We start from the raw sequence: 25,927 nt of genomic DNA on the forward strand, positions 1-25,927 counted from the left end.
ATTTCCCCCCAAAAAGAAATGCAACAAGGCAAAATGGTTGTCTGAGGAGGCCTTACACAACAGCTGAGAAAAGAAGAGAAGGTAAAGACAAAGGAGAAAAGGAAAGATATACCCATTTGAATGCAGAGTTCCAAAGAATAACACGGACATATAAAAAAGCCTTCCTCAGTAATCAATGCAAAGAAATAGAGGAAAACAACAGAATGGGAAAGACTAGCGTTCTCTTCAAGGAAATTAGAAATACCAAGGGAATGTTTCATGCAAAGATGGGCACAATAAAGGACAGAAATGATATGGACCTAACAGAATCAGTAAGATATTAACAAGAGGTAGCAAGAATACACAGAAGAACTGTACAAAAAAGGTCTTAATGACTCAGATAACCACGATGGTGTGATCACTCACCTAGAGACAGACATCTTGGAATGTGAAGTCAAGTGGGCCTTAGGAAGCCTCATTACGAACAAAGCTAATGGAGATGATGGAATTCCAGTTGAACTATTTTAAATCCTAAAAGATGATGCTGTGAAAGTGCTGCACTCAATATGCCAGCAAATTTGGAAAACTTACCAGTGACCACAGGACTGGAAAATGTCAGTTTTCATTCCAATCCCAAAGAAAGACGATGCCAAAGAATGCTCAAACTACCGTACAATTTCACATGCTAGCGATGTAATTGCTCAAAATCTTCCAGCTAGGATTCAACAGTACATGAACCAAGAACTTCCAGATGCACAAGTTTGATTTAGAAAAGGCAGAGGAACCAAAGATCAAATTGCTGACATCCGTTGGATCACAGAAAAAGTAAGACAATTCCAGAAAAACATCTACTTCGGCTTCACTGACTACACTAAAGCCTTTGACTGTGTATATCACAACAAACTGAAAAATTCTTAACAAGATGGGAATAACAGGCCACACTACCTAGTCCTGAGAAACTTGTACACAGGTCAAGAAGCAACAATCAGAACCAGACACAGAACAATGGACTGTTTCAACATTGAGAAAGGAATACATCAAAGTTGTATGTTGTCACCCTGCTTGTTTAACAGGGTGTATGTATGAACTGAACTGTATGTATGCATATGTATGATGTATACACACATGATGCATATGCAGAGTACATCATTCAAAATGCCAGGCTGGATGACTCACAAGCTGGAATCAAGACTGCTGGGAGAAACATCAACAACCTTAGATATGCAAATGATACCACTCTAACGGCAGAAAGTGAAGAGGAAATAAAGAGCCCTTCATAAGGGCGAAAAGAGGAGATGAAAAAGCTAACTTGAAACTCAACATTAAAAAAACAAAGATCATAACACCCAGTCCCATCACTTCATGGCAAATAGATGGGGAAAAGATGGAAAGTGACACACTTTATTTTCTTGGGCTCCAAAATCACTGCAGACAGTGACTGCAGCCATGAAATTAAAAGACGCTTGCTTCTTGGAAGGAAAGCTGTAACAAACCAAGACAATGTATTAAAAAGCAAAGACATCACTTTGCCGACAAAGGACCATATAGTCAAAGCTACGGTTTTTCCAGTAGTCATGTATCGTTCGATGTGAGAGCTGGACCATAAAGAAGCCTGAAAGCTGAAGAAGTGATGCTTTCAAACTAGTGCTGGAGAAGGCTCTTGACAGTCCTTTAGACAGCAAGGAGATCAAACTAGTCAATCCTAAAGGAAATCAACCCTGAATATTTATTGGAAGGACTGGAGTGGAAGCTCCAATACTTTGGCCATCTGATACGAAGAACTGACTCATTGGTAAAAACCGTGATGCTGGAAAAGATTGAGGGCAGGTGGAGAAGGGGACGACAGAGGATGAGATGGTTGGATGGCACCACTGACTCAAAGGATATGAGTTTGATCAAACTCCAGGAGATAGTGAAGGATGGGGAAGCCTGGCATGCTTCAATCCATGGGGTCACAAAGAGTCAGACATAACCTAGCGAATGAACAAGAGTATATCTTAAAATTTTTCATTGCAAGGAAAAAAAACTATATATTGTGGCAATATTTACTAGACTTATTTTGGTGATCATTTTGCAATGTGTATAAATACCAAATCATTATGTCTTATACTTCAAATCTCGACTTATTCTCACACACACACTTTATGCAAGGCAAATAAATAGAATATAAAAGATAAATCAGACAAGGTTCTTGTCTCAGATAAAACCTCTCAAATTTAACAATCACCATCATCATTTTAACATCTATAGGAAAGTAGGTTCTGATTTCCTAACCAATGTTACATCAACAATCCTTTTGCTAATTTTATAAATGTTAGTGATACACACTTAACATATTTAGCCATCAGTTTATTCTGTATCCCTCGCCCCTCTCTGTCAGACATGCACAAACATAGTAGTTCTCCACTTCATATTTATATAGTTTACTTGTTTATTCTCTTAAGTATGTCCCTTTGCCCTTAATGCTACTGAACTTCACACTAATCCATTTCTCTAAATTGCCACAGTCACTGAGTAGTTTAGTTATCCACACAATCTGGAATGTCCTGAATATGTAATGAGTATACTGAATGGCAAATAAAAGACATTTCTTTTTCCCTAAAAAAAGGAAAAAAATCAATTGAGAACAACTGAGAATATAAACAAAAAGCCACTTAATTCTAAGTTTTGAGAGAAACAAGAAAGGTGCAATTCACAATCTTTAAATTTCAAACCAAGAAATGTCAAAGTAACTTTTTAAAAACAAATTTTACAAATATTTTAAAAAATTCAATTCCATATTACAATAAAAATTAAAGAGGATAGAGGAAGATGGAGAGATGAATAAATTCTGAAATAAAAACAAGAGAAAGAGAAGGGAAGATAGTTCAAAAATTAAAAGAACTTTGGACTTTCCAAAGCAAATATCTGCTATGAGGTTCTTCCCTTGCACCGTGAGCACAAAGCTAACAGGAAAAAGTCACTATTGCTGTTGTTTACAAATTTTAATTCAAAACGTAGGGGGAAAGTTACTTCTGCAGCAAAGACTATGTGCCTGCTGCGTTTGTGTGTGTACATTAATAGGCAGGAAGTTCCTACTCTTTTTTCATCTTTTAAATACTTTCTCTTGGCCCAAGGTGAAAGACAGAGATGAATTTCTTTAAACATATACATCAGCAATGATTAATTCTTAGAATTATGAAACTCAGAAAAACCGTAAGTATTAACATATATATTTTACCAACTTTCTATTTCACTCAAAGATAAAATCTTTCTTCAAAGCAGTAATGTTCCCTGTGGAAACCTCCACCTCTAGCAGTTACAGGAAGCTCTACCTTATCTGGTAACCAGACTCAAGTAATTCACTCATTAAAGGTCCTATCTACAGTACTCCACATGTCATAATCTTTCTTTTTTAAGAATACAAACAGAAATTTACAATACCATGTGTAAAATAGATAGCCAATGGGAATTTGTTGTATGACTCAGGAAACTCAAACAGGGACTTTGTGACAATCTAGAAGGGTGGGATGGGAGGGAAATGGGAGGGAGGTTTGGGAGGGAGGGGACATGGGTGTACCTATGGCTGATTCTTGTTGATGTATGACAGAAAACCACAACATTCTGTAACACAACTACCGTTCAATTAAAAGATTACAAACAAAGCCATCGTTATTACAAGTTTGGGTTTTTAAAATATAAATAACTTCAACTCTAAGATGAAAAGGCATTTATACTAACTAAAGCATTCATGACAGCCACAGCAGAAGCTCTTGGCTAAATTCTAAATGAAATTTGGTTCAACTTAATCTTATGGTACAGAATGCACCTTGTTCTTATGAGCAATTAGCATCCTGTTCATAAAGGTGTCCTGTCCAACTATCTCAGAAGGGATTCCTTAATTTTCCAACACAGCTGTTATCCATAATTGTCAGCATACCACAAGAAGCTTCTGAAGAGAGAAAAGAACACTGCCACAGAACAGCTTTGAATATTATGGATAAAAACCTAAATGGGCTGTTATCAATGTTCAAGAAGAAACTTCTTTCTGAAGGTTTAAAACAAACAAACAAACAAAAAACCTTAAGTAGCAGAGGCTGCCTCAGGCGAAGATACTGTGGGTTTTTTTGCATGTCTGAATTATTTTTAAACCACATGTGTATATACACACATGCATGTATATCACAATGAAAGCCAGTATAACACAATGGATTTCTGGATCCAGAATACCTCAGGTCAAATGCCATCTCATCCACCTTCTAGCTATGTGACCACTTACTAACCATGTGACACTGGATGTATTTCTTACTTCTCTGTATCCAATTTCATCACCTGCAAACAGTGATAATAATAGTTTCCCCTCACTGGGTTGAGAAGAATCAATGAGCTAATAGATAAGAGTCTGGTGCACAGTAGGCACCATGGAAACATTAGATGTCACTATTTTTAACCTTTGGAGTTAATTTCAGACTTACAGAAAGTTGCAAAAATATTCTTAGGATAAGGATAAGGAAAGGTATCCTTATCTCTTCACTTCCCTCTCCCTAATGCTAACATCTTATATTACCATAACACAATTTTCAAGAACAGGAAACAAACATTGGTACAATTTTGTTGAGAAAATAACACACTTTAAATTCCACCAATTTTTCCACTAACTGTCCAGGACCCATACTAATTCAGTTATTTCTACTTAGTTTCCAAGTGTGACAGCTTCTCCTTGCAGACACAAACTTAACCAATGATCAAAGTAAATATCACTAGTCATAAAACATATCAACAACATAAGCTCCTTGATATGATACACTAAAAAGGATATAACAGCATTTGGTTGTTTTCTTGCCAAAAATGCATAACTTCATTCCAGTTATGAGAAACTAGAAGATAAGCCAAAATTGAGACACATTCTATAAAATAACTGATAAGTATGCTTCACAAGTATCACTATTATTTAACTTTTTAAAAATTAAAAGTAAATTATCTTTTTAAATCAGTATCTGTATGTCATGATAACATCCCAAAGTTTGGGTAACTTTTCTTTAATTCTAATTTGCAGGTAGTTTCCCACTGATCTATGGAACCTAAATCAAAATTCATCCGAAGACCCACTATTTTTCACCAAGATGATTTTCTTCATGACAGAGCCTGTATTTCAAGTTTATTAAGAGGTAACTCTATTTTAGCAGGCTACCTTATAAACCTAACTAACCTAATATATATCATTTTTCTAGGGAGAAATGTATTATACGTCTCAACTAGAAATGTCAGGAATACATCTCTTTCCTTTATTCACTCTGTCCCCAACATGATGGGCAACAGAACTCTGCCTCTTTCCTGGTCTATCTGAATACATCCAGCACACCCTTGGTGGTGCTGGTTTAGTTGCTCGGTTAGGACTGACTCCTGCGACCCCAAGGACTGTAGCCCACCAGGCTCCTATGTCCATGGGATTTCCCTTTACTCTACCGCTACTAAACAACAATGCTGGCTCTTGGCAATTCCCAGGACCACTCCCCTTTTACTCTAAAACTGCTTCTCTTTTCCCTTTCCCTAATCCTTGGACTTCTAGCAATTTAAGACCTATTTCTGGAGCCCTCAGTTTTGGCAATATGTTCACATACCTCTCTTCTGAGGCTTTCCAGACTCAGACCTGGACTCTGCACATTCCTCAGATTTTGAGAAGATGCCACAGGTGTAAGTAAAGTCTGCCTCCACTAGTTTAACTCTTACAAAGTTTCATCTACTAGCTGGGCTGATCCTTGGTATTCTCCCAAATAGGTAAATTCAGACTGAGAGATTCCGGAAGGGACCTGGGATGAGGACAGGTACCAACTAGCACTCTAGAAAGGATTAAGAATGTAGGCTAGAGAAAAAAATGTTAGTGGAATGGAGGGATGGGAATAAGAGAGCAGGACTGTAATAGCACCAGTGTCCTAAAGTAGTTTCCTTGCCCTATTCCATCCTTCCCTGTTTTTCCCAGAAGACTCTAAGGTCTTCATATGGCACAAATTCCCAGGGACAAGGACTGCTGGCTGCCTGGTGCACTGACGTCAACTATTGCCTCCAACCAGAGTTTCTGTCCATCTCAACTAATTGTAAAAAAGAATACAGACTCCTCGGAAGCAGGAGGCTTAACTCCAAAACCTGAAACATCAGAGAACTCCTGGGAACTCCAGGGAACATTAATAGACAAGAGCTCATCCAAAATCCTCCATATCTACACTGAAACCAACCTCCACCGAAGAGCCAACAAGTTCCAGAGCAAGACATACCATGCTAATTCTCCAGCAAAGCAGGAATACAGCCCTGAGCATTAAAAGACAGGCTGCCCAAAGCCATACCAAACCCACAGACACCCAAAACTCACTACTGGACACTTCACTGCACTCCAGACAGAAGAGATCCAGCTCCACCCACCAAAACACCAATGCAAGCTCCCCTAACCAGGAAACCTTGACAAACCATTCATCCAACCCCACCCCAAAGAGAGCAGGCTCCACAATAAAGAGGAACTACAAACTTCCAGCTTATAGAAAGGGCACCCCAAACACAGCAATCTAAACAAAATGAAAAGGCAGAGAAATATTCAGCAGGTATAGGAACATGATAAATGCCCATCAAACCAAACAAAAGAGAAGGAGATAGGGAGTCCACCTGAAAAAGAATTCAAAATAATGATAGTAAAGATGATGCAAAATCTTGAAAACAAAATAAGAGTTACAGATAAATAGATTAGAGACAAGGATTGAGAAGATGCAAGAAATGAATACTGCAATAACTGAGACCAAAAGCACACTGGAGGGAGCCAACAGTAGAATAACTGAGGGAGAAGACAAGTGCGGTGGAAGAGAGAATGGTGGAAATAAATGAAGCCAAGAGGAAGAAAAAAAGAATTAAAATAAATTAGGACAACCTCAGAGACCTCTGGGACAATGTTAAATGCCCCAACATTTGAATCATAGGAGTCCCAGAAGAAGACAAAAAGAAAGGGCATGAAAAAACACCTGAGGAGATTACAGTTGAAAACTTCCTTAAAATGGGGAAGGAAATAGCCACCCAAGTCCAAGAAACCCAGAGAGTCCCAAACAGGATAAACTCAAGGTGAAACACCCCAAGACACATATTAACCAAACTAACGAAGAACAAACACAAACAGCAAATATGAAAAGCAGCAAGGGAAAAGCAACAAATAACACACAAAGGGATCCCCATAAAGCTAACAACTCATCTTTCAATAGAAATTCTTCAGGCCAGAAGGGAATGGCAGGACATACTTAAAGTGATGAAAGAGAAAAACCTACAACCCAGATTACCATACCCAGCAAGGATCTCATTCAAATATGAAGGAGAAATCAAAAGCTTTACAGACAAGCAAAACCTGAGAGAATTCAGCACCACCAAACCAGCTCTTCAACAAATGCTAAAGGATCATCTCTAGACAGGAAGCACAGAAAAGGTTTATAAACTCAAACCCAAAACAACAAAGTAAATGGCAATGTGATCATACTTATCAATAATTACCTTAAATGTAAATTGGTTGAATGTCCCAACCAAAAGACAAAGACTGACTTAACGGATACAAAAACAAGACCCCTACATACTCTGTCTGCAAGAGACCCACCTCAAAAGGGACACATACAGACTGAAAGTGAAGGGGTGGAAAAAGATATTTCATGTAAATGGAAACCAAAAGAAAGCAGGAGTAGAATACTCAAATCAGATAAAATAGACTTTGAAATAAAGGCCATGAAAAGAGACAAAGAAGGGCACTACATAATGATCAAAGGATCAATCCAAGAAGAAGATGTAACAATTTTAAATATATAATACACCCAACATAGGAGCACCTCAATTCATAATGCAAATGTGAACAGTATGAAAGGGGAAATTAACAGTAACACAATAATAGTGGGAGACTTTAATAACCCACTCACACCTATGGATAGATCAACCAAATAGAAAATTAGCAAGGAAACACAAACTTTAAATGATACAATGGCCCAGTTAGACCTAATTGATATCCATAGGACATTTGACCCCAAAACAGTGAATTTCACCTTTTTCTCAAGTGCACACGGAACATTTTCCAGAACAGATCACATCCTGGGCCATAAATCTAGCCTTAGTAAATTCAAAAAAACTGAAATCATTTCAAGCATCTTTTCTGATCACAATGCAGTAAGATTAGATGTCAATTACAGGAAAAAAACTATTAAAAATACAAACATATGGAGGCTAAATAACACGCTTCTGAATAACCAACAAATCATGGAAGAGATCAGAAAGGAAATCAAAATAAGCCTAGAAACAAATGAAAATGAAAATACGACAACCCAAAACCTATGGGATTCACTAAAAGCAGTGCTAAGGGGAAGGTTCACAGCATTACAAGCTTACCTCAAGAAACAAGAGAAAAATCAAATAAATAACCTAACTTTACACCTAAAGCAACTTGAGGAAGAAGAAATGAAGAATCCCAAGGTTAGTAGAAGGAAAGAAATCATAAAAATTAAGGCAGAAATAAATGAAAAAGAACAAAGGAGACCATAGCAAAAATCAACAAAACTAAAAGCTGGTTCTTTGAGAAGATAAATAAAATAAACCATTAGCCAGACTCATCAAGAAAAAAAGGGAGAAAAACCAACAAAATTAGAATTTAAAATGGAGAAATCACAACAGACAACACAGAAATACAAAGGATCATAAGAGACTACTATCAGCAACTATATGCCAATAAAATGGACAACTTGGAAGAAATGAGTGAATTCTTAGAAAAGCCTAACCTTCCAAAACTGAGCCAGAAAGAAATAGAAAATCTTAACAGTCCCATCACAAGCACAGAAATTGAAACTGTAATAAAAAATCTTACAACAAACAAAAGCCCAGGACCAGATGGCTTCATGGCTGAATTCTACCAAAAATTTACAGAAGAGCTAACACCTATCCAACTCAAACTCTTCCAGAAAATTGCAGAGGAAGGTAAACTGCCAAACTCATTCTATGAGCCCACCATCACCCTAATACCAAAACCAGACAAAGATGCCACCAAAAAAGAAAACTACAGGCCAATATCACTGATGAACATAGATGCAAAAATCTTCAACAAAATTCTAGCAAACAGAATCCAACAACATATTGAAAAGATCATACATCATGACCAAGTGCATCCCACGGATGCAAGGATTCTTCAATATTTGCAAATCAATCAATGTGATACACCACATTAACAAATTGAAAGGTAAAAACCATATGATTATCTCAATAGATGCAGAAAAAGCCTTCGACAAAATTCAACATCCATTCAAGAACTCTCCATAAAGCAGGCATAGAAGGAACACACCTCAACATAATAAAAGCTATATATGATAAACCCACAGCAAACATTACCCTCAATGGTGAAAAATTGAAAGCATTTCCCCTAAAGTCAGGAACAAGACAAGGGTGCCCACTCTCACCACTACTACTCAACATAGTTTTGGAAGTTTTAGCCAGAGCAATCAGAGAAAAAGAAATAAAAGGAATCCAGATTTGAAAAGAAGAAGTAAAACTATCACTGTTTGCAGATTATATGATTCTCTACATAGAAAACTCTAAAGACACCACCAGAAAATTACTAGAGCTAATCAGTGAATATAGTAAAGTTGCAGGATATAACATTAATACAGAGAAATCCCTTGCCTTCCCATACACTAACAATGAGAAAACATAAAGAGAAATTAAGGAAACAATCCCACTCACCATTCCAACAAAAAGAATAAAATAATTAGGAATAAATCTACCTAAAGAAACAAAAGACCTATATATAGAAAAGAATAATTAGGAATAAATCTACCTAAAGAAACAAAAGACCTATATATAGAAAACAATAAAACACTGATGAAATAAATCAAAGATGACACAAATAGATGGAGAAATATACCGTGTTCATGGATCAGTAAGAATCAACATAGTGAAAAATGAGTATACTACCCAAAGCAATCTATAGATTCAGTGCAATCCCTATCAAGCTACCAATGGTATTTTTCACAGAACTAGAACAAATAATTTCACAGGCTGTATGGAAATACAAAAAACCTCAAATAGCCAAAGAAACCTTGAGAAAGAACAATGGAACTGGAGGAATCAACCTGCCTGACTTCAGACTATACTACAAAGCTACAGTCATTAAGACAGTATGGTACTGGCACAAAGAATGAAATATAAATCAATGGAACAAAATAGAAAGCCCAGAGATAAACACATGTACCTATGGACACCTTATCTTTGACAAAGGAAGCAAAATATATAAAGAAAAGACGATCTCTTTAACAAGTGGTGCTGGAGAAAATGATCAACCACCTGTAAAAGAATGAAACTAGAACACTTTCTAACACCATATACACAAATAAACTCAAAATGGATTAAAGATCTAAACGTAAGACCAGAAACTATAAAATTCCTAGAGGAAAACATAGGCAAAACACTGTCTGACATAAATCACAGCAAGATCCTCTATGATCCACCTCCCAGAGTAATGGAAATAAAAGCAAAAATAAACAAATGGGACCTAATTAAACTTAAAAGCTTTTGCATAACAAAGGAAACTATAATCAAGGAAACCCCACTTCTGGGCATACACACTGAGGAAACCAGAACTGAAAGAGATGTGTACCCCAGTGTTCATCACAGCACTGTTTACAATAGCTAAGACATGGAAGCAACCTAGATGTCTATCGGCAGATGAGTGGATAAGAAAGTTGTAGTACTTATACACAATGGAATATTACTCAGCTATTAAAAAAACACATTTGAATCTGTTCTAATGAAGTGGATGAAACTGGAGCCTATTATACAGAGTGAAGTAAGTCAGAAAGAAAAACACCAATACAGTATATTAACTCATATATATGGAATTTAGAAATATGGTAATGACAACCCTATATGCAAGGCAGCAAAAGAGACACAGATATAAAGAACAGACTTTTGGACTCTGTGGGAGAAGGTGAGGGTGGAATGATTTGAGAGAATAGCACTGAAACATGTATATTACCATATGTGAAACAGATCACCAGTCCAAGTTTGATGCATGAAACAGGGCACTCAAAGCTGGTGCACTGGGACAACCCAGAGGGATGGGATGGGGAGGGAGGTGGGAGTGGGGTTTAGGATGGGGGACACATGTACACCCGTGGCTGATTAATGTCAATGTATGGCAAAAGCCACCACAATATTGTAAAGCAATTAATCTCCAATTAAAATTAATTAATTAATGAAAAAAAAACAGGCTTTTTTCTCTTTCCTTATAATAAGCCAAGTTTTCTAATGGTTACTACTAGTAGTCATGATGGGAAAATAAGAGTAAAAACATTACTAACAAAGGTTAAGTTTTAAGAAGTCACAATAATCATTCTCCTGATATTCAATGAAATATAAATTAAATGGGATTCTAGACTTTGTCAAGGTTTTCTGATTTCTCTCACCAGAAACCTCAGATTCTATTTATATCCTGAATTGTTCCATATTTAGTCCTCTACTTCAATACTCTTGAGCTTTCTATTTTCTAGGGAGGTCTGGATCTGGAGTTAACAGTCAAACCTCTGAGACTGCCTTTCACTTCCCTGTTTCATCACAGAAGAAGGAATTAGAGTAGGGCTTTTCACTGCTGCTGCCCTCTGACTCTAGTACTTATTAAATGTGTTAAATGACTCAGGAAGTGTTACATAATTTATAGAATGTAACTCTTTCTGCATACCTTTAAAAAGAAGATACTGGTGCTCTTACAGAATTGCTGCAAGGACTAGTGAGACACTAGGTGCAATACCTGGCACATGGCAGGCACCCAACAAATGATGACAATTATCATGGTCTCCATCACCACCCTGCTACCTCCAGCTGGCACAGGTGCAAGGTTGAGAGGGAGGAAACCAGAGCTGAGGAGTGAGCTGTTTCCCTGACCACACCTCTTACTGCTCACCTACACACACGTTAAAAGACTACAGAAGCAAGAATCATGGAAAGTAAGCTAGATTACTTTTGTTGGCTTTTTATTAAAAAGGGAAATAGCATTCAACATAATCTATAAAATAAAAACAATACACAGCCTATCTAAATATTTTTAAGTGTTGTTCTTGCTTTGACTCCAAGACATTCATTTATTCTAAGTATCAAGATAATATAGGAAATAAAATATCTGCACTAAAAAAGGTCCTTCCAGTTCTTTTCTTCACATTCCTCATTCTATCTTCTATTTTAAAACATTACATTTTAAGTTTAAATTGGCAAGCCATGTGTACTGAAATGCTTCTTACAGATCACCATTTTAGATGTCCTATTTCTAAACAACACAAACAAATCCAGTGCAACTTCATACCTTACATACATAGCTCCTCTAACATTCACATGCAGGACTCATCTCTCCATGCAAGATCTTTTGGTGCACACTCTTTCCAACTAGCTCTGAAACAGTATCTGCCAGATCTATTATTTCCTCTCCTTCAGCTTTTCTGAGTAGCAGAAAACCTGAATTAATAATAAGGGAGATTACTGCACAATTTTTCTTCCTTTTATTGAATCAAGCTTCTTTCAGTTAGCTGTTTGTAAAGTTGCTCATAGCTAATCTCTCACATGTTTCTATCCCCTAACAATAAGCATGTTGTTTTCCAACTTGGAAAATTAACATGAACGTCCACATTGACCTGGCAGTTGTAGATTGCAGTCATTTTCCAGGCGACCAATTTAAGGCCATGAATAGAGATGCCTTTGTTGTGAGAAAAATGATGTCTTTGAAGTTTATGGTGATGCTGAAGCTGCTTTATACAACCCACTGCTCCTGGCTCAAATAGAAGCAAACATTCTGTGAGGAATACAGAGGACATGGAAAAGAGGGTTGATAATCTGTTCAGTGAGATAACAGAACTGAGATAATAGAACTTCTGTCTTCTAAATTTTAACATATGAGGTCTTAAAATCATACCTAAAATTCTAAAGGAAAGCAATTCACTTTCAAACCCATGTTCTTTGTTTCCTTCTGAATTATTGTGAAAACAAATTAAGTAGCTTCTCTTTGACACTTCTTAACTGTACTTTAATAAAATCAACTTGGCAAAAAGTAACATTCCAAGGCAAATAAGTTTGGTTCCACATAAAACAAACAGGTTGAAAACAGTGAATAACGGCTGTAAAACATTAAATTTCCTTTTCAGAAGAATGGTAGATTGAAATCTTATTTCCAAGAAAATCAAAGAGTTACAGTTTAATAAATCACCTGTAGCTTAGCTGTTCCAGGAAACCCTCTCCTTTGCAATAAATTTAATTAAGACAATGGGAAGCCATCCAACTTCAGGAACAAGATACAGGTAGCCTGTGTCTGACTAGCACAAAAAGGCACAGATAAAAAGTAAAATAAACTGAACTGACAGTAACTTTGAAATCTTCAATCACTGAAAGCTAAAAACTCATTTTTTTCTTTCTGTGCTCATCTTTCAGAGTACCAATAACTGTCTCTCCTTTGACATCAGAAATTTGGTAGAATTCAGTCATCTTTCATGCAAGGTGCATCAGGTTCTGATTCCTTCTATCATTCTGAAAAGTAGAGGAAAAGTATATGGCTAGCAGTGGGTCAGTTGGGTCAGTATGGAGATGGAGGCCACTGAAAACTGGCCCTTCTTTTGTGCATGTATTTGAGACTGCAATGTTTGGGGCAGTGCATATCACAGATGAAATCATCCTTATGAAATGTGAGTTCTTGTACATCTCATTTACAAATGCCAGATTACATTACACTACATTTTGAAAACATCTTATGCCAAAGTCCCAGAAGGAGACTAAGTATAACTCAGAAAAAATTCATTATCTCTGTGGAATGCTTTCAAATAGCAATAAAATATACACTACTCCTTAATGCCATAATGATTTTTTTATTGTTTATACCATTTTTCCCCAAATTTATTTTGGAAAAAATACAGCCTTGCCCAGTGCCTAATAGCTGCCTTGAATATAGCTGGCAGGATCTTCTGATTTCTGGAAAAGGTATTTATTAATGTTAAAGGAAAATCACAGAAGTAGAATTACATTAAGGGTTTCTGAAAAACTCCACTGGCAGCTCCCTAAAAGCCTTAATCCCTCTATAAAAGAGCATCAGGTTTTGTACTAGTGTACTTTTAAAAGTTAAGGACTACATCAATCTGTTCAACCTGTTCACATTATTTTAGGTGCTTATACATGTGTGGCAAACTCTACCCCAGGAGTGAGTCATCTGCCTTCTATAAACTCAAAACAACAGGATTCTGTTATATTATGCATGCATGGTAAGTCACTTCAGTCGTGTCTGACTCTGTGCGACCCTATGGACTGCAGCCAGCCAGGCTCCACTGTGCATGGGATTCTCAGGCAAGAACACTGGAGTGGGTTGCTGTGCCATCCTCCAGGGATCTTCCTGATCCAGGGATGGAACCTGAGTCTAACCTGCACTGGCAGGTGGGTCCTTTACCACTAGCGCCACCTGGGAAGCCCTCTGCTACATTATACTGCTTTATAATAAATGAGAACTGTTTCATTTCTAACCCACTTTTCATTAATTTAACTACCAAAACACTCTTAATTTTTTCTGCAAACAATATATTATTCAAAGACTTGATAAATGATGAGTTGGGAACTATTTTTAACTGCCTTACACAAATCTCTCCCCATTTGAAAACACTTTAAAACTCTGTATTAATTGCATAATTGAGAATCATAACTAAAACTTCATATGAATCAGATTATAGAAATGTAAAGTTGCAAAGGTTTTTGGCAATTAATCATAAGAACTACATACATGGGATTCTCCTTCAAAGGGAAACTTGTTTGAATGGATGAACTTAGAGTAGTTCAATTCCAGAAACAACAACAAAAAAGGCAAACACTACTAAAAAGAAAGAGAATGAAGTTTAATCTTTGTCTTGCTTAATCAAAGAGAAGACGCAATGAGACATAACAACTTAGTGAAGAGAGAAAGAACAAAAGGACTAGGAAGATTTAGAAAAGTTTCTAAAACAAACTAAAAAAAATAAAAAAACATAGTATCTATTCTTTCCTCCATCCCCATCTTTATTTAAAATATAGTATCAAGGTAGTATAATATGCTAAATGAATAACTAGACAAGTACTGTCTGATATGGTAGTCACTAAACACATGTGGCTACTAAGCATCTGAAACGTGGCTAGTCTAATTTAAAAGTGTAGTACTGAAAAAAAATTAAAATCTCACTTAATGATTTTATAATGGTTACACCTTGAAATGGCCTGAGTTTGAGTAAATTCTGGGAGTTGGTGACGGACAGGGAGGCCTGGCGTGCTGCGATTCATGGGGTCGCAAAGAGTCAGACACGACTGAGCGACAACTGAACTGAACACCTTGAAATGATAATCTTTCATGTTTTAAACCAAATAAAAACATTATTAAAATTAATGTCACCTATTTATTTTAACTTCTTAAATGTAGCTACTAAAGATAATTTCCTGGCAGTCCAGTGGTTCAGTGAATAAAGAATCTGTCTGTAATGCAGGAGACACCAGAGATATGGGTTCAATTCCTGAGTCGGGAAGCTCCCCTGGAGAAGGGCATGGCAAGCCACTTCAGTATCCTTGCCTGGAGAATCGCATGGACGGGGGAGCCTAGCGGGCTACAGTCCACGGTCGCAAGGAGTCGGCCACGACAGAAGCAGTGAGCACAGCACCAGCGGCTGGGACTCTGCACTCCCACTGGAGGAGGCCTGAGTTCAAGCCCTGGTCAGAGGACTAGGACCACAGAAGCTGCACTACAAGGCCAAATAATGAAGACAAAAAATGTCTTAAATGTGGCTGCTAGAATATTTAAACTTAAGTGTGTGGTTAATCATTATACTTCTTCTAGATACAGCTAGACAGACAGTAAATGCTATAAGGAAAGCCAGAAGAAATCAAGGTATTAAAGAAAACTTTATGAAGGTATCAAAACTTAAAAGAAGGAAAGGATTCAGGAAAGCTGAGGAAAGTGCATTCCATCTTAAAGGAACCATATTATATGATAGAAATAAGAGGGAATCTCTCAAACTCACTAGAGAAGGGGATGTTCTCAAAGAATTAATCCTCCTCATGTGATAATAGTGTTTAGGTCAGAAGAAGTCATAGGGCTAAAGACACACATTTACAGAACATGTTTGAAATGAGGCAGACTGCCTTTTGCAATAAATTAGAACACTGAAAACCTTTAAATACACAAGAAGGAACTTGGTTGGCTTAGTCCACTGCTCTGTTTTTGATACTCAAAAGAGTGCTAGGCATGTAATAAAATAAATATTTGTCCAATAAATGAATGAACAATGAACTACTGATACTACAGAATGGGGTGGTGCTTTCCAGTAATCTTTAAGGCAGGGACCCTGGGAGGAAAAGGTAGTAAAAAGAGAAGGAGTGTGAAGGAAGGAGAAAGCATCCATATTAGTACCTGCCAGAGACTAATTAAGTTTACTTTTTGTATAGCTCAAAAAAAGAAGTAAAAAGATTAAAGCACAAAACCAACTCTGCATAATTTTGGTTCTACATATTATCTAAGAACTTGAAGAAAAAATAATCAATAAGGATTTATGAAATCCAAGAACATATTCCTTTTACTGTATTTGTTTTCCTGTGAGAAAAATGTTGAATGAGAAAGAGAAATAATATTCCAACTACTTTGAGATTAATTAAAATAAAGACTAAGAGGTTTTAAAGACTTGAATGATTGATAACTGTAGGACCTGGTGGCTCAGATGGTACAGAATCCACCTGCAATGCATGATAACTAACTGGGTTTGATCCCTGGGTTGGGAAGATCCCTTGGAGAAGGGAACGGCAACCCACTCCAGTATTCTTGCCTGGAGAATTCCATGGACACAGCAACCTGGTAGGCTACAGTCCATGGGGTCACAAAGAGTTGGACATGACTGAGTGACTTAAGACACACACATCTAAATAAGTATGTGATTTCAGAATAAAATGTAATGATAATCCTCAAATAAGAAGTTAAGTAATGTGAAATAATCATATGAAAATACAAAACTAGGAAACAGGAAGAAAGGTTTTAATACAGATATTTTTCTCATCTTACAAAGGGAGGAACCAGATTCTATTTATAGTTGATGTAAATTACCAGAAAAAGTCAAGTTAAAAAAAATTAAGATTACTAGCAGAGCACAAAACACTGTATTCTGTTCAGATCACATAAGAAAATGTTAAAAAATATAAAGTTAGAAAGAAATCACAGGAAACATAAAGACAGAAAAGAAACACCAAGAAAGCATTTTATAAAGCTTACAGATTACCAATTACATAGTAAATAATTACATTCACCTATTAAAAATCCCTTTGATATGATTTTTGAAGTGTTTGCAAAAGACATTTACAACAAATAGACTTAGAAAGCTTAAGAGGAACATGAAGTCAAAGTGAAAGTCACTCAGTCAGGTCCAACTCTTTACTACCACATGGACTATACAAGTCCATGTAATTCTCCAGGCCAGAATACTAGAGTAGGTAACTGTTCCCTTCTCCAGGGGATCTTCCCAACCCAGAATCTTCAAACCAGGGTCTTCTGCATTGCAGGTGGACTCTTCACCAGCTAAGCTACCAGGGAAGCCCCTTAACAGGAAACGGTAAAGATAAAAAGAAAACGGGATTATATCAAAGTAGAATCCAAGAAATAAAAACACAGCATGAGAAAGAACTGTTTTTTAAAAATCCACAATTCACACAACTTTATGTACTAAATAATAATGCTTGAGAAATACATATATGTAAAAACTGTTAAACATGCAAAAGTAAATGGATATAAATTCGGAAGTACAGGTCTTTAGAAGACTTCTTCAGACATACAATTACAGTCAGAAAATATAAATAAGTTGAAATAAAAGGTCATTTGATGTCAAACAAAATAGGCCTCCCATGCAAGAGTTTGGACTTAAAAGCAAAAATGTAATTTGTTATTTTTTGTTTATTTGTTTGTTTGTTGTTTTTGTATAATTTATTATAAAGAATGTTCTTTTATATAGTTCTGTGAAGGATGGAAGGTGAAAGGGCTGAAAATTGGAAGACAATCTTCCTGAAAGGAAGAATGAATGGCAATCAGAATTTCACTGCCCAGGGTAGTCCAATTAAACAAATACATTTCTAGGAAATGCTACTGGAAGGCTGGTTCCCAGCTGGGAATACTCTATATAGCTCTTTACTGTCTACAGAGTGCTTTCACATTCATATTACTTTCAATACTGTAACAAAAGGAAGAACAGTAGATGAGAATAAAACAGAATCTCTTGGAAGAAAGGAACATGACTCAAGGAGGGAAATTCCTGTTGCCATAAGAGGACTGCTGGTATATAAAGTGCCTTACATATGCCAGTAAGAATTCTCTTCCATGATCTGCTTTTCTACTCCCCCCAAGAAGAATATCAAAGCCAAAGCAGCAGCAACAAGCATGAGTGTGAGGGTCATGGCTACAGTCCTGGCTGTGATATTATGTGCTGCAATTGTTCAAGGTATATGGTATCTTTTATTTCTCAACCTATAAATGTCTTTTCTAAAGCTTCAAATATCTTTTCTAATGCTTCAAATGTCTTTTCTTTCACTTTTATCTCAAAATATACAATGAATTTTTATTTATCCTAAAACATTAGCAGTTGCTACAGATTTGGCAGAGAATATTGGAAATGTTTAACTGAAACTAGAGATGATAAGTTTAACAGAATTTATTTAGCTACAAAATCTGACAAGAGCCTTTAGGAATAGTTTTAAACGTCTGTCAAGAAGATTTTAAGAGATAATGTTATTAGCTTTCTGGAAAAGTTCTTGAGCATAAAAGCAACAGGCAAATAAGCTTGATCTCTAATAAACTTTCATTTTTCCCTTTATTCTTTAATGGTATGCTTACAAATTTAAAGAGAAAACTGTCAACTTCTTACTTAAGTTCTTTTCCTTCTAACAGCAGTGTTGAGTGCTATTTGACAAATTACTATCTCAAGCATCACTAAAAACTTGGCTCACATTCTTCATCAAGATTATAAAACAGAGCCCACTGCTGCAAATTAAATGTATTAGTAACTGATGCTATAATCTGTTCTAGGCTTCCCTATGTTCAAAGGGGGACGGTGTCTTTGCATAGGCCCTGGAGTAAATGCAGTGAAAGTGGCAGATATTGAGAAAGTCTCTATAATTTACCCAACTAATAACTGTGACAAAACAGAAGTGATGTAAGTCATGGACTTGGTGAAGGGAATAGTTGGGGGGGTGCTTTTTTGTGTTGTTTTTCTTATGTTTTCCCATTGAAAATTTAAGACTGTTTTGGACCTTCCCTTAACAGTATCACCCTGAAAACAAATAAAGGACAAAGATGCCTAAATCCCAAGTCAAAGCAAGCAAAAGCTATTATCAAGGTAGGTTACCAGATTACTTCCATTTTATAATCTGCTTTAACCTAGACAAATTTTGGGGGGAAAAAAATTGACAACTGCAGAATGGTTTTGTTATGATTTTGTGTAAAGTATTCTGATAAGGGATCTCTGGTTATGATCAACTTTCCTTTCCTGCTACACATTTTTGCACGTCAACTCTTAAATCACTAGGAAACAAGAACAGTCCAAGTCTGTAAAATTCTCATTTTCTCATTACAGAAAATTCAAAGAAAGAATTCTTAAAAATATCAAAACATATGAAGTCCTGGAAAAGAGGATATGAAAACCTAGAACAAGTACAACTGTGACTACTGAAAAGATAAGAACTCTGCAGTAAGGAAACTGACTTTCTCCTCCGGCTGCAATGAACATTCACGCATTTCTAGGTTAGGAAACTCTCTAGGAGATTTGATACTCATAACTATTTTGCTGTGGCTATGAAAGCATTTCTGTCTCCAGAAGTTATCTGTCTGTACTTGACCTATATTTCATATTACAATATTATTATTACTAGAATTAAGACCATGACTCATAAGTCAAAGCATCCATGAGTATAATAATCATTCCTTAAATAATTTTTATGTCAATTAATATTCCTTTCCCCAAAAGTTATATATATATACATATATATATATATATATATATATATATAGAGAGAGAGAGAGAGAGAGAGAGAGAGAGAGAAAGTCCTTAAACATCATCTTGTTTTATAAAGAAGGCTGTAATTCATGAAATGTACCATGAAGACAATTATAAACAAATGGTAACTGGTAACAGTGCAAATATTTAATAACAAAATGAGTAGCTCTGGTGTTTTAAATTTTTTAAATAACCATTTTTTCATTGATATATTTGAAGCAATTAGGATGTATGTGTTAACCATGAATTTTGGTTTTATCCATTCTTACAAAGTATAGTAATACTTCGGACACATTTCAAATATGAAATATTTTTGTCTACCAAAGAAAAATACTGAAAAATAAATAATATGTGCATATCTGGCAATCACATTTACTTTCTGTGATTCTTTGTCTTAGAAAAATACCCATCTATTTTTCAGTCATGCCTGTACTATAAAATTTAGAGATATCTAAGATAGTTTCACTTTGGAAAAAGTCAAGTAATTTTTCTCTAATAAGCTACCACAACTCTCCTTAAAACAGAAACAAATATATGTTTTCCAGAAACATAAGATACCATAAACAACTTTACCTTGTAATTCAAGAAATACACAGCTACCTGTCATCAGAAAAGAATTGTTCTGAAATATATTTTAATGAGTAGTTGCAAAGGACAACTATCTCTTTCATTTTTTTTAAAGGATCTTCCTACACTCAAACTGCTTTCCTACTCAGGGCAAATTTCTTATTATGTGAGATTTGGCAGGAGGCCAAAAAGAAAAAGCCAAAGAAAGGAGTTCCCTGGTGGCCAGAACAAGGTCTCAGCAAAGCCACTCCGACCCTAGACTTTGAACTCCAGCAGGCACCACAAAGATGCTATCAGTAAGATATATTTAAGGCAGCAGTAGCAACAGTGTAAGTCTGATAGTGGTGACTTCCTAACATGTTCCTGTAGCATGACTGTGGCTATAATCCTTCCTGCCACCTAGCACCCTTAGGTTTTTACATTTTCCAAATCCAATTCTTCAGTCTTCCTGTGAATTCTTCAACTACCAATTAAATTCCTTTCCACTGAAGTGAGCCAGAGCTGGTTTCTCTGTGTGGATCCAAAAACCCTAGCTGTTACAGCACTCTTTATATAGACATCTATACACTGGGAAAACTAAAATATTTATAGAATTACCAAAAATCAGGTTATTTTTGTTTATTCGAAAACAAAAGAACAATTTAAATGCATCTTTTGCATATCCTTATTATCAATATCAAAGAGCCTACCATAAAACAGATCAGAGAATGAACAGAAAAGTAAAGAGCAGAGTAGGGTGGAACCCCTGGAGCCCAACAGTTCTACTGACTAACTTTTGACTGGTGCCTACAAGCAATAATGAGAAGCCAAAATGTTATCCAGGAGATCTGTATATAAATAAACACATGAATCATATGTTTATTATATGGTATATTATATAGATATACAGTATAAATGTGTGTATATATCATAAATCTACATAAATTTCTATATAGATATAGGACTTCTATAAGAATTTCCTGGATAGGTTTAAAACTTGGATCTATCATTTGACTATTTACAGTGATTTTTTTAAATACCTTTAAAAATAAAAAAATTCACTGAGTAAGAACTACAGTATAAATTTGATATTTTTTAAAGTAAAGTAGCATAGATCAGTTGGAGAAGGCAATGGCAACCCAGTCCAGTACTCTTGGCTGGAAAATCCCATGGACATGGACAGAGGAGCCTGGTAGGCTGCAGTCCATGCGGTCTCGAAGAGTCAGACACAACTGAGTGACTTCAGTTTCACTTTTCACTTCTGTGCATTGGAGAAGGAAATGGAAACCCACTCCAGTTTTCTTGCCTGGAGAATCCCAGGGACAGAGGAGCCTGGTGGGCTGCTGTCTATGGGGTCGCACAGAGTCGGACACAACTGATGCAACTTAGCAGCAGCAGCATAGATTCAGTATATTATCATTGAGAAACAATATAATACTTAAATTTCTTCACAGAAAAATAAGACATAAAAGAATTAATGCTGTTGTTCTGTTGCTAAGTTGTGTCCGACTCTTTGTGACCCCATGGACTACAGCACACCACGCCTCCCTATCCTTCACTACCTCCCAGACTTTGCTCAAACTCATGCTCATTGAGTCTGTGATGTCATCCCAACCATCTCATCCTCTGTCGCCTCTATCTCCTCCTGCCCTCAATCTTTCTCAGCGTCATAATTAAAATACTTGGGTCAAAAATCCTTCCCACCTCAGTACCTTTACACATACTATTCCCTTAGCCCGTTTCTTCATTAAACTAATTCCTACTTGCCACTTACATCTCAGCTTAAATGACATTTCTTCCCTATTTGTCTTCAGAACACTCTATTTTTTCATGACACTATTTGTTGCAAATAAAGAAGTATTTTTGTGCTTAATATATGCTCTTCCACAAGTGCAAGCTCAGTAAGAAAGTTACTATAATCCTAGCCCATAGTACACTGTCTAGCAGATATCGGATTCTTGATAAATATTTAAGAATGGAATAACTAAATGGCAATAGAAACTAAGGGAAAGGAACTTACATCAAGGAATATCATGAAGGAATGCATAATGGTAGAAAAGTATAAGTAGAGTTTTTAAAATAATAATTAAATTAGTTTGGTTGAAGTGAGGATGAAGGATATCAAATGTCTAACTGAACAACCTTGAATTTTACTATCTATAAAATGGGGATTCATTAAATGTTCATGAATAAGATAAGTACCCTAACTATTTCCTAGTTATTCTAAATAATTCTGGGGATGGCTTAGAAGATTGACTGGAACTAGGAAAGCTTGGGAAAAGGAGTATGGTGCCATAGCTCAGGTCTGTATTTGCCAAACTTCAAGTCATTCTCATACCATCATCACAAAATTTTTTTTTACCATATTTCTGATCAATCTTCATTATTCTCAGCAACTTCTTAACACTTTTATTTTGCTTCCATGTGCATTAAAAGCAAACTTTCACTACTGTACAAGTGAAATCAACATCACTTCCTATAGAAATAAAATGTAACGATAAAAGGAAACAAGACAAATTTTTAGAAAGGTACCACCTCCCAAGACTGAACCAGGAGAAAATAGAAAATATGAACAGACCAATTACAAGTACTGAAGTTGAAACTGATTTAAAAACTCCCAAAAAACAAGTGTCTAGGACCTGATGATTTCACAGCAATTTCTATCAAACATTTAGAGAAGAGCTAACACCTATCCATCTGAAACTATTCCAAAAACCTGCAAAAGAACATTCTCAAACTCATGCTATGAGGCTGCCATCATCTTTAATACCAAAATCAGACAGAGATACCACAAAAAAGAAAACTACAGACCAGTATCACTGATGAACACAGACACAAAAGTCCTCAACATAGTAATAGCAATCAGAATCCAACAAGACAGTAAAAGGATCAGACACCACAATCAAGTGGAATTTATGCCAGAGATGCAAGGATTTTTCAATGTCCACAAAGCAGTACGATACACAACACTGGAAAAAACTGATGAATAAAAACTATATGATCATCTCAATAGATGTAGAAAAAACATTTTGACAAAATTCAACACCCATTTATGAAAAAAATTCTCCAGAAAGTGGGCACAGAGTGCAAACTACCTCATCATAATAAAGGCCATATATGACAAACCCACAGCTAACATCGCACTCAATGGTAAAAAGCGGAAAGCCTTTCCTCAAGATCAGGAAGAAGAGGATGTCCACTCTCACCACTTCTGTTCAACATAGTTTTAGAAGTCCTAGCCACAGAAATCAGAGAAGAAAAAGAAAATAAAAGGAATCAAACTGGAAAGAAGCAAACTGTCACTATTTGCAGATGACATGATACTATACATAAAATAATCCTAAAGATGCTACTAGAAAACTACTAGAGCTCATCAATGAATTCAATAAAGTTGCAGGATACAAAATTAATATATAAGTCTGTTGCATATCTATATACTAACAACAAAAGATCACAAACAGAAATTAAGGAAACAGTCCTATTTACCATCACATCAAAAAGGATAAAATATCTATGAACAAACCTACCTAAGAGGGCAAAAGACGTTTACTCCAAAAACTATAGAAACTGAAAATGACACAAACAGATGGAAAGATATACCATGTTTCTGGACTGAAGAATCAGTATTATCAAAATGACTACACTACCCAAGGCAATTTACAGATTCAATGCAATCCCTAACAAAACACCAGTGACATTTTTCAAAGAATTTTTAAATCTATATGGAAACACTAAAGACCCCGAATAGACAAAGCAATCTTGAGAAAGAAAATGGAGCTGGAGGAACCAGGCTCCCTGACTTCAGACTATACTACAAAGCTATAGTAATCAAAACACTATGGTACCATAAACCATAACAGAAATATAAAAACAGAAATACAGATCAATAGGATAGGACAGAAAGTCCAGAATACAGTCACACACCTATGGACAATTTACGCAAAGGAAGCAAGACTATACAATGGAGAAAAGACAGTCTCCTCAATAAGTGGTTCTGAGAAAACTGGACAGCTTAAAATATGAAATTAGAATATCCTCTAATACTACACACAAAAAGAAATTCAAAATGGATTAAAGACCTAAATATAAGACCAGACTATAAAACTCTTAGAATAAAACACAGAACACATTTTGGCATAAGTTGCAGCAGTATCTTTTTGGATCTACCTCCTAGAGTAATAAAAAATAAAGGCAATAGTAAACAAATGAGACCTAATTAAACTTAAAAGCTTTCTGCATAGCAAAGGAAACATAAACAAAACAAAAAGTCACCCCACAGAATGAGAAAAAATTTGCAAACAAAGCAATTGACAAGGGATTAGTCTACAAAATACACAGTTCATGCAACTCAACATATTAATAAAAGAAAGAAAAACAACTCAATCCAAAGACAGACAGAAGACCTTCCTCCAAAGAAAAATCTTTGGAGAAAAGACATTTCTCAAAGAAAACAAACAAAGAGCCAAAAAGCACATGAAAAGACGCTCAGCATTGCTAATTATTAGAATGCAGGTGAAAACTACAAAGAGGTATCACCTCTCACCAGTCAGAATGGTCATCATCAAAAAATCTACAAAGAGTAAATGCTGGAGAGGATGGAGAAAAGGGAACCCTCTTGCACTCTTGGTGGGAATGTAAACTGGTACAGTCACTGCAGGAAACGTATGGAGGTTCCTTAAGAAACTAAAAACAGAACCACCACATGGTCCAGCAATCCCACCCCTGGGCATATAGCCAGAGAAAACTCTAATTTAAAAGGATACACACTCCCCAGTGTTCACAGCAGTACTATTTTCAATAGCCAAGACATGGAAGCAACCTAAATGACCATCAACAGATGAATGGATAAAGATGTGATCTCGGGCTTCCCTGGAAGAATTGATGCTTCTGAACTGTGATGCTGGAGAAGACTCTTGAGAATCCCTTGGACAGCAAGGATATCAAACTAGTCAATCCTAAAGGAAATCAACCCTGAATTCACTGGAAGGACTGATGCTGAAGCTGAAGCTCTAATACTTTGGCCACCCGAAGTGAAGAGCCAACTCACTGGAAAAGATTCACAAAGAGTCAGATACTACTTAGCGACTGAACAAGTCCCTTTCTGAACAGCACAATGATTTAAATCCATCAGTCACTCTGTTAAGCCAAAATATTGCTACAATTGAGATTCTTAGAAACTTCCAATTTTCAATGTATGAAATAACTCAGAAAAGCAGCAACATAATTATACCACATTTCTTCTGCTCTTCTCCAGAGGAACCAGGAATAAAAACTTATTTTCACACTTTCTCTGAAATGAGAACTTTACAGTCAATTAATTTTTCAGTGGACCACTGGTATATAGACTTGGATTAATCACTGTA

General features: G+C 36.1%; 2 protein-coding genes across 14 annotated transcripts in view; one reads left to right on the forward strand and one right to left on the reverse strand.

The window, feature by feature from the left end:
* Positions 1–25,927, reverse strand: part of ART3 (ADP-ribosyltransferase 3 (inactive)) — a 139,001-nt gene that overhangs the window by 66,493 nt on the left and 46,581 nt on the right. The gene's annotated exons all lie outside the window — the stretch shown is intronic.
* On the forward strand, positions 18,222–20,389 carry CXCL11 (C-X-C motif chemokine ligand 11). The gene is made up of 4 exons (XM_020894653.2): positions 18,222–18,467; positions 19,052–19,178; positions 19,289–19,361; positions 19,599–20,389. Exons 1-4 carry the CDS (start codon positions 18,347–18,349, stop codon positions 19,620–19,622), a joined length of 345 nt encoding a protein of 114 aa, XP_020750312.1. The 5' UTR covers positions 18,222–18,346; the 3' UTR covers positions 19,623–20,389.

Source organism: Odocoileus virginianus, chromosome 29 (genome assembly GCF_023699985.2).
Source record: "Odocoileus virginianus isolate 20LAN1187 ecotype Illinois chromosome 29, Ovbor_1.2, whole genome shotgun sequence".
NCBI classification, from domain to species: domain Eukaryota; kingdom Metazoa; phylum Chordata; class Mammalia; order Artiodactyla; family Cervidae; genus Odocoileus; species Odocoileus virginianus.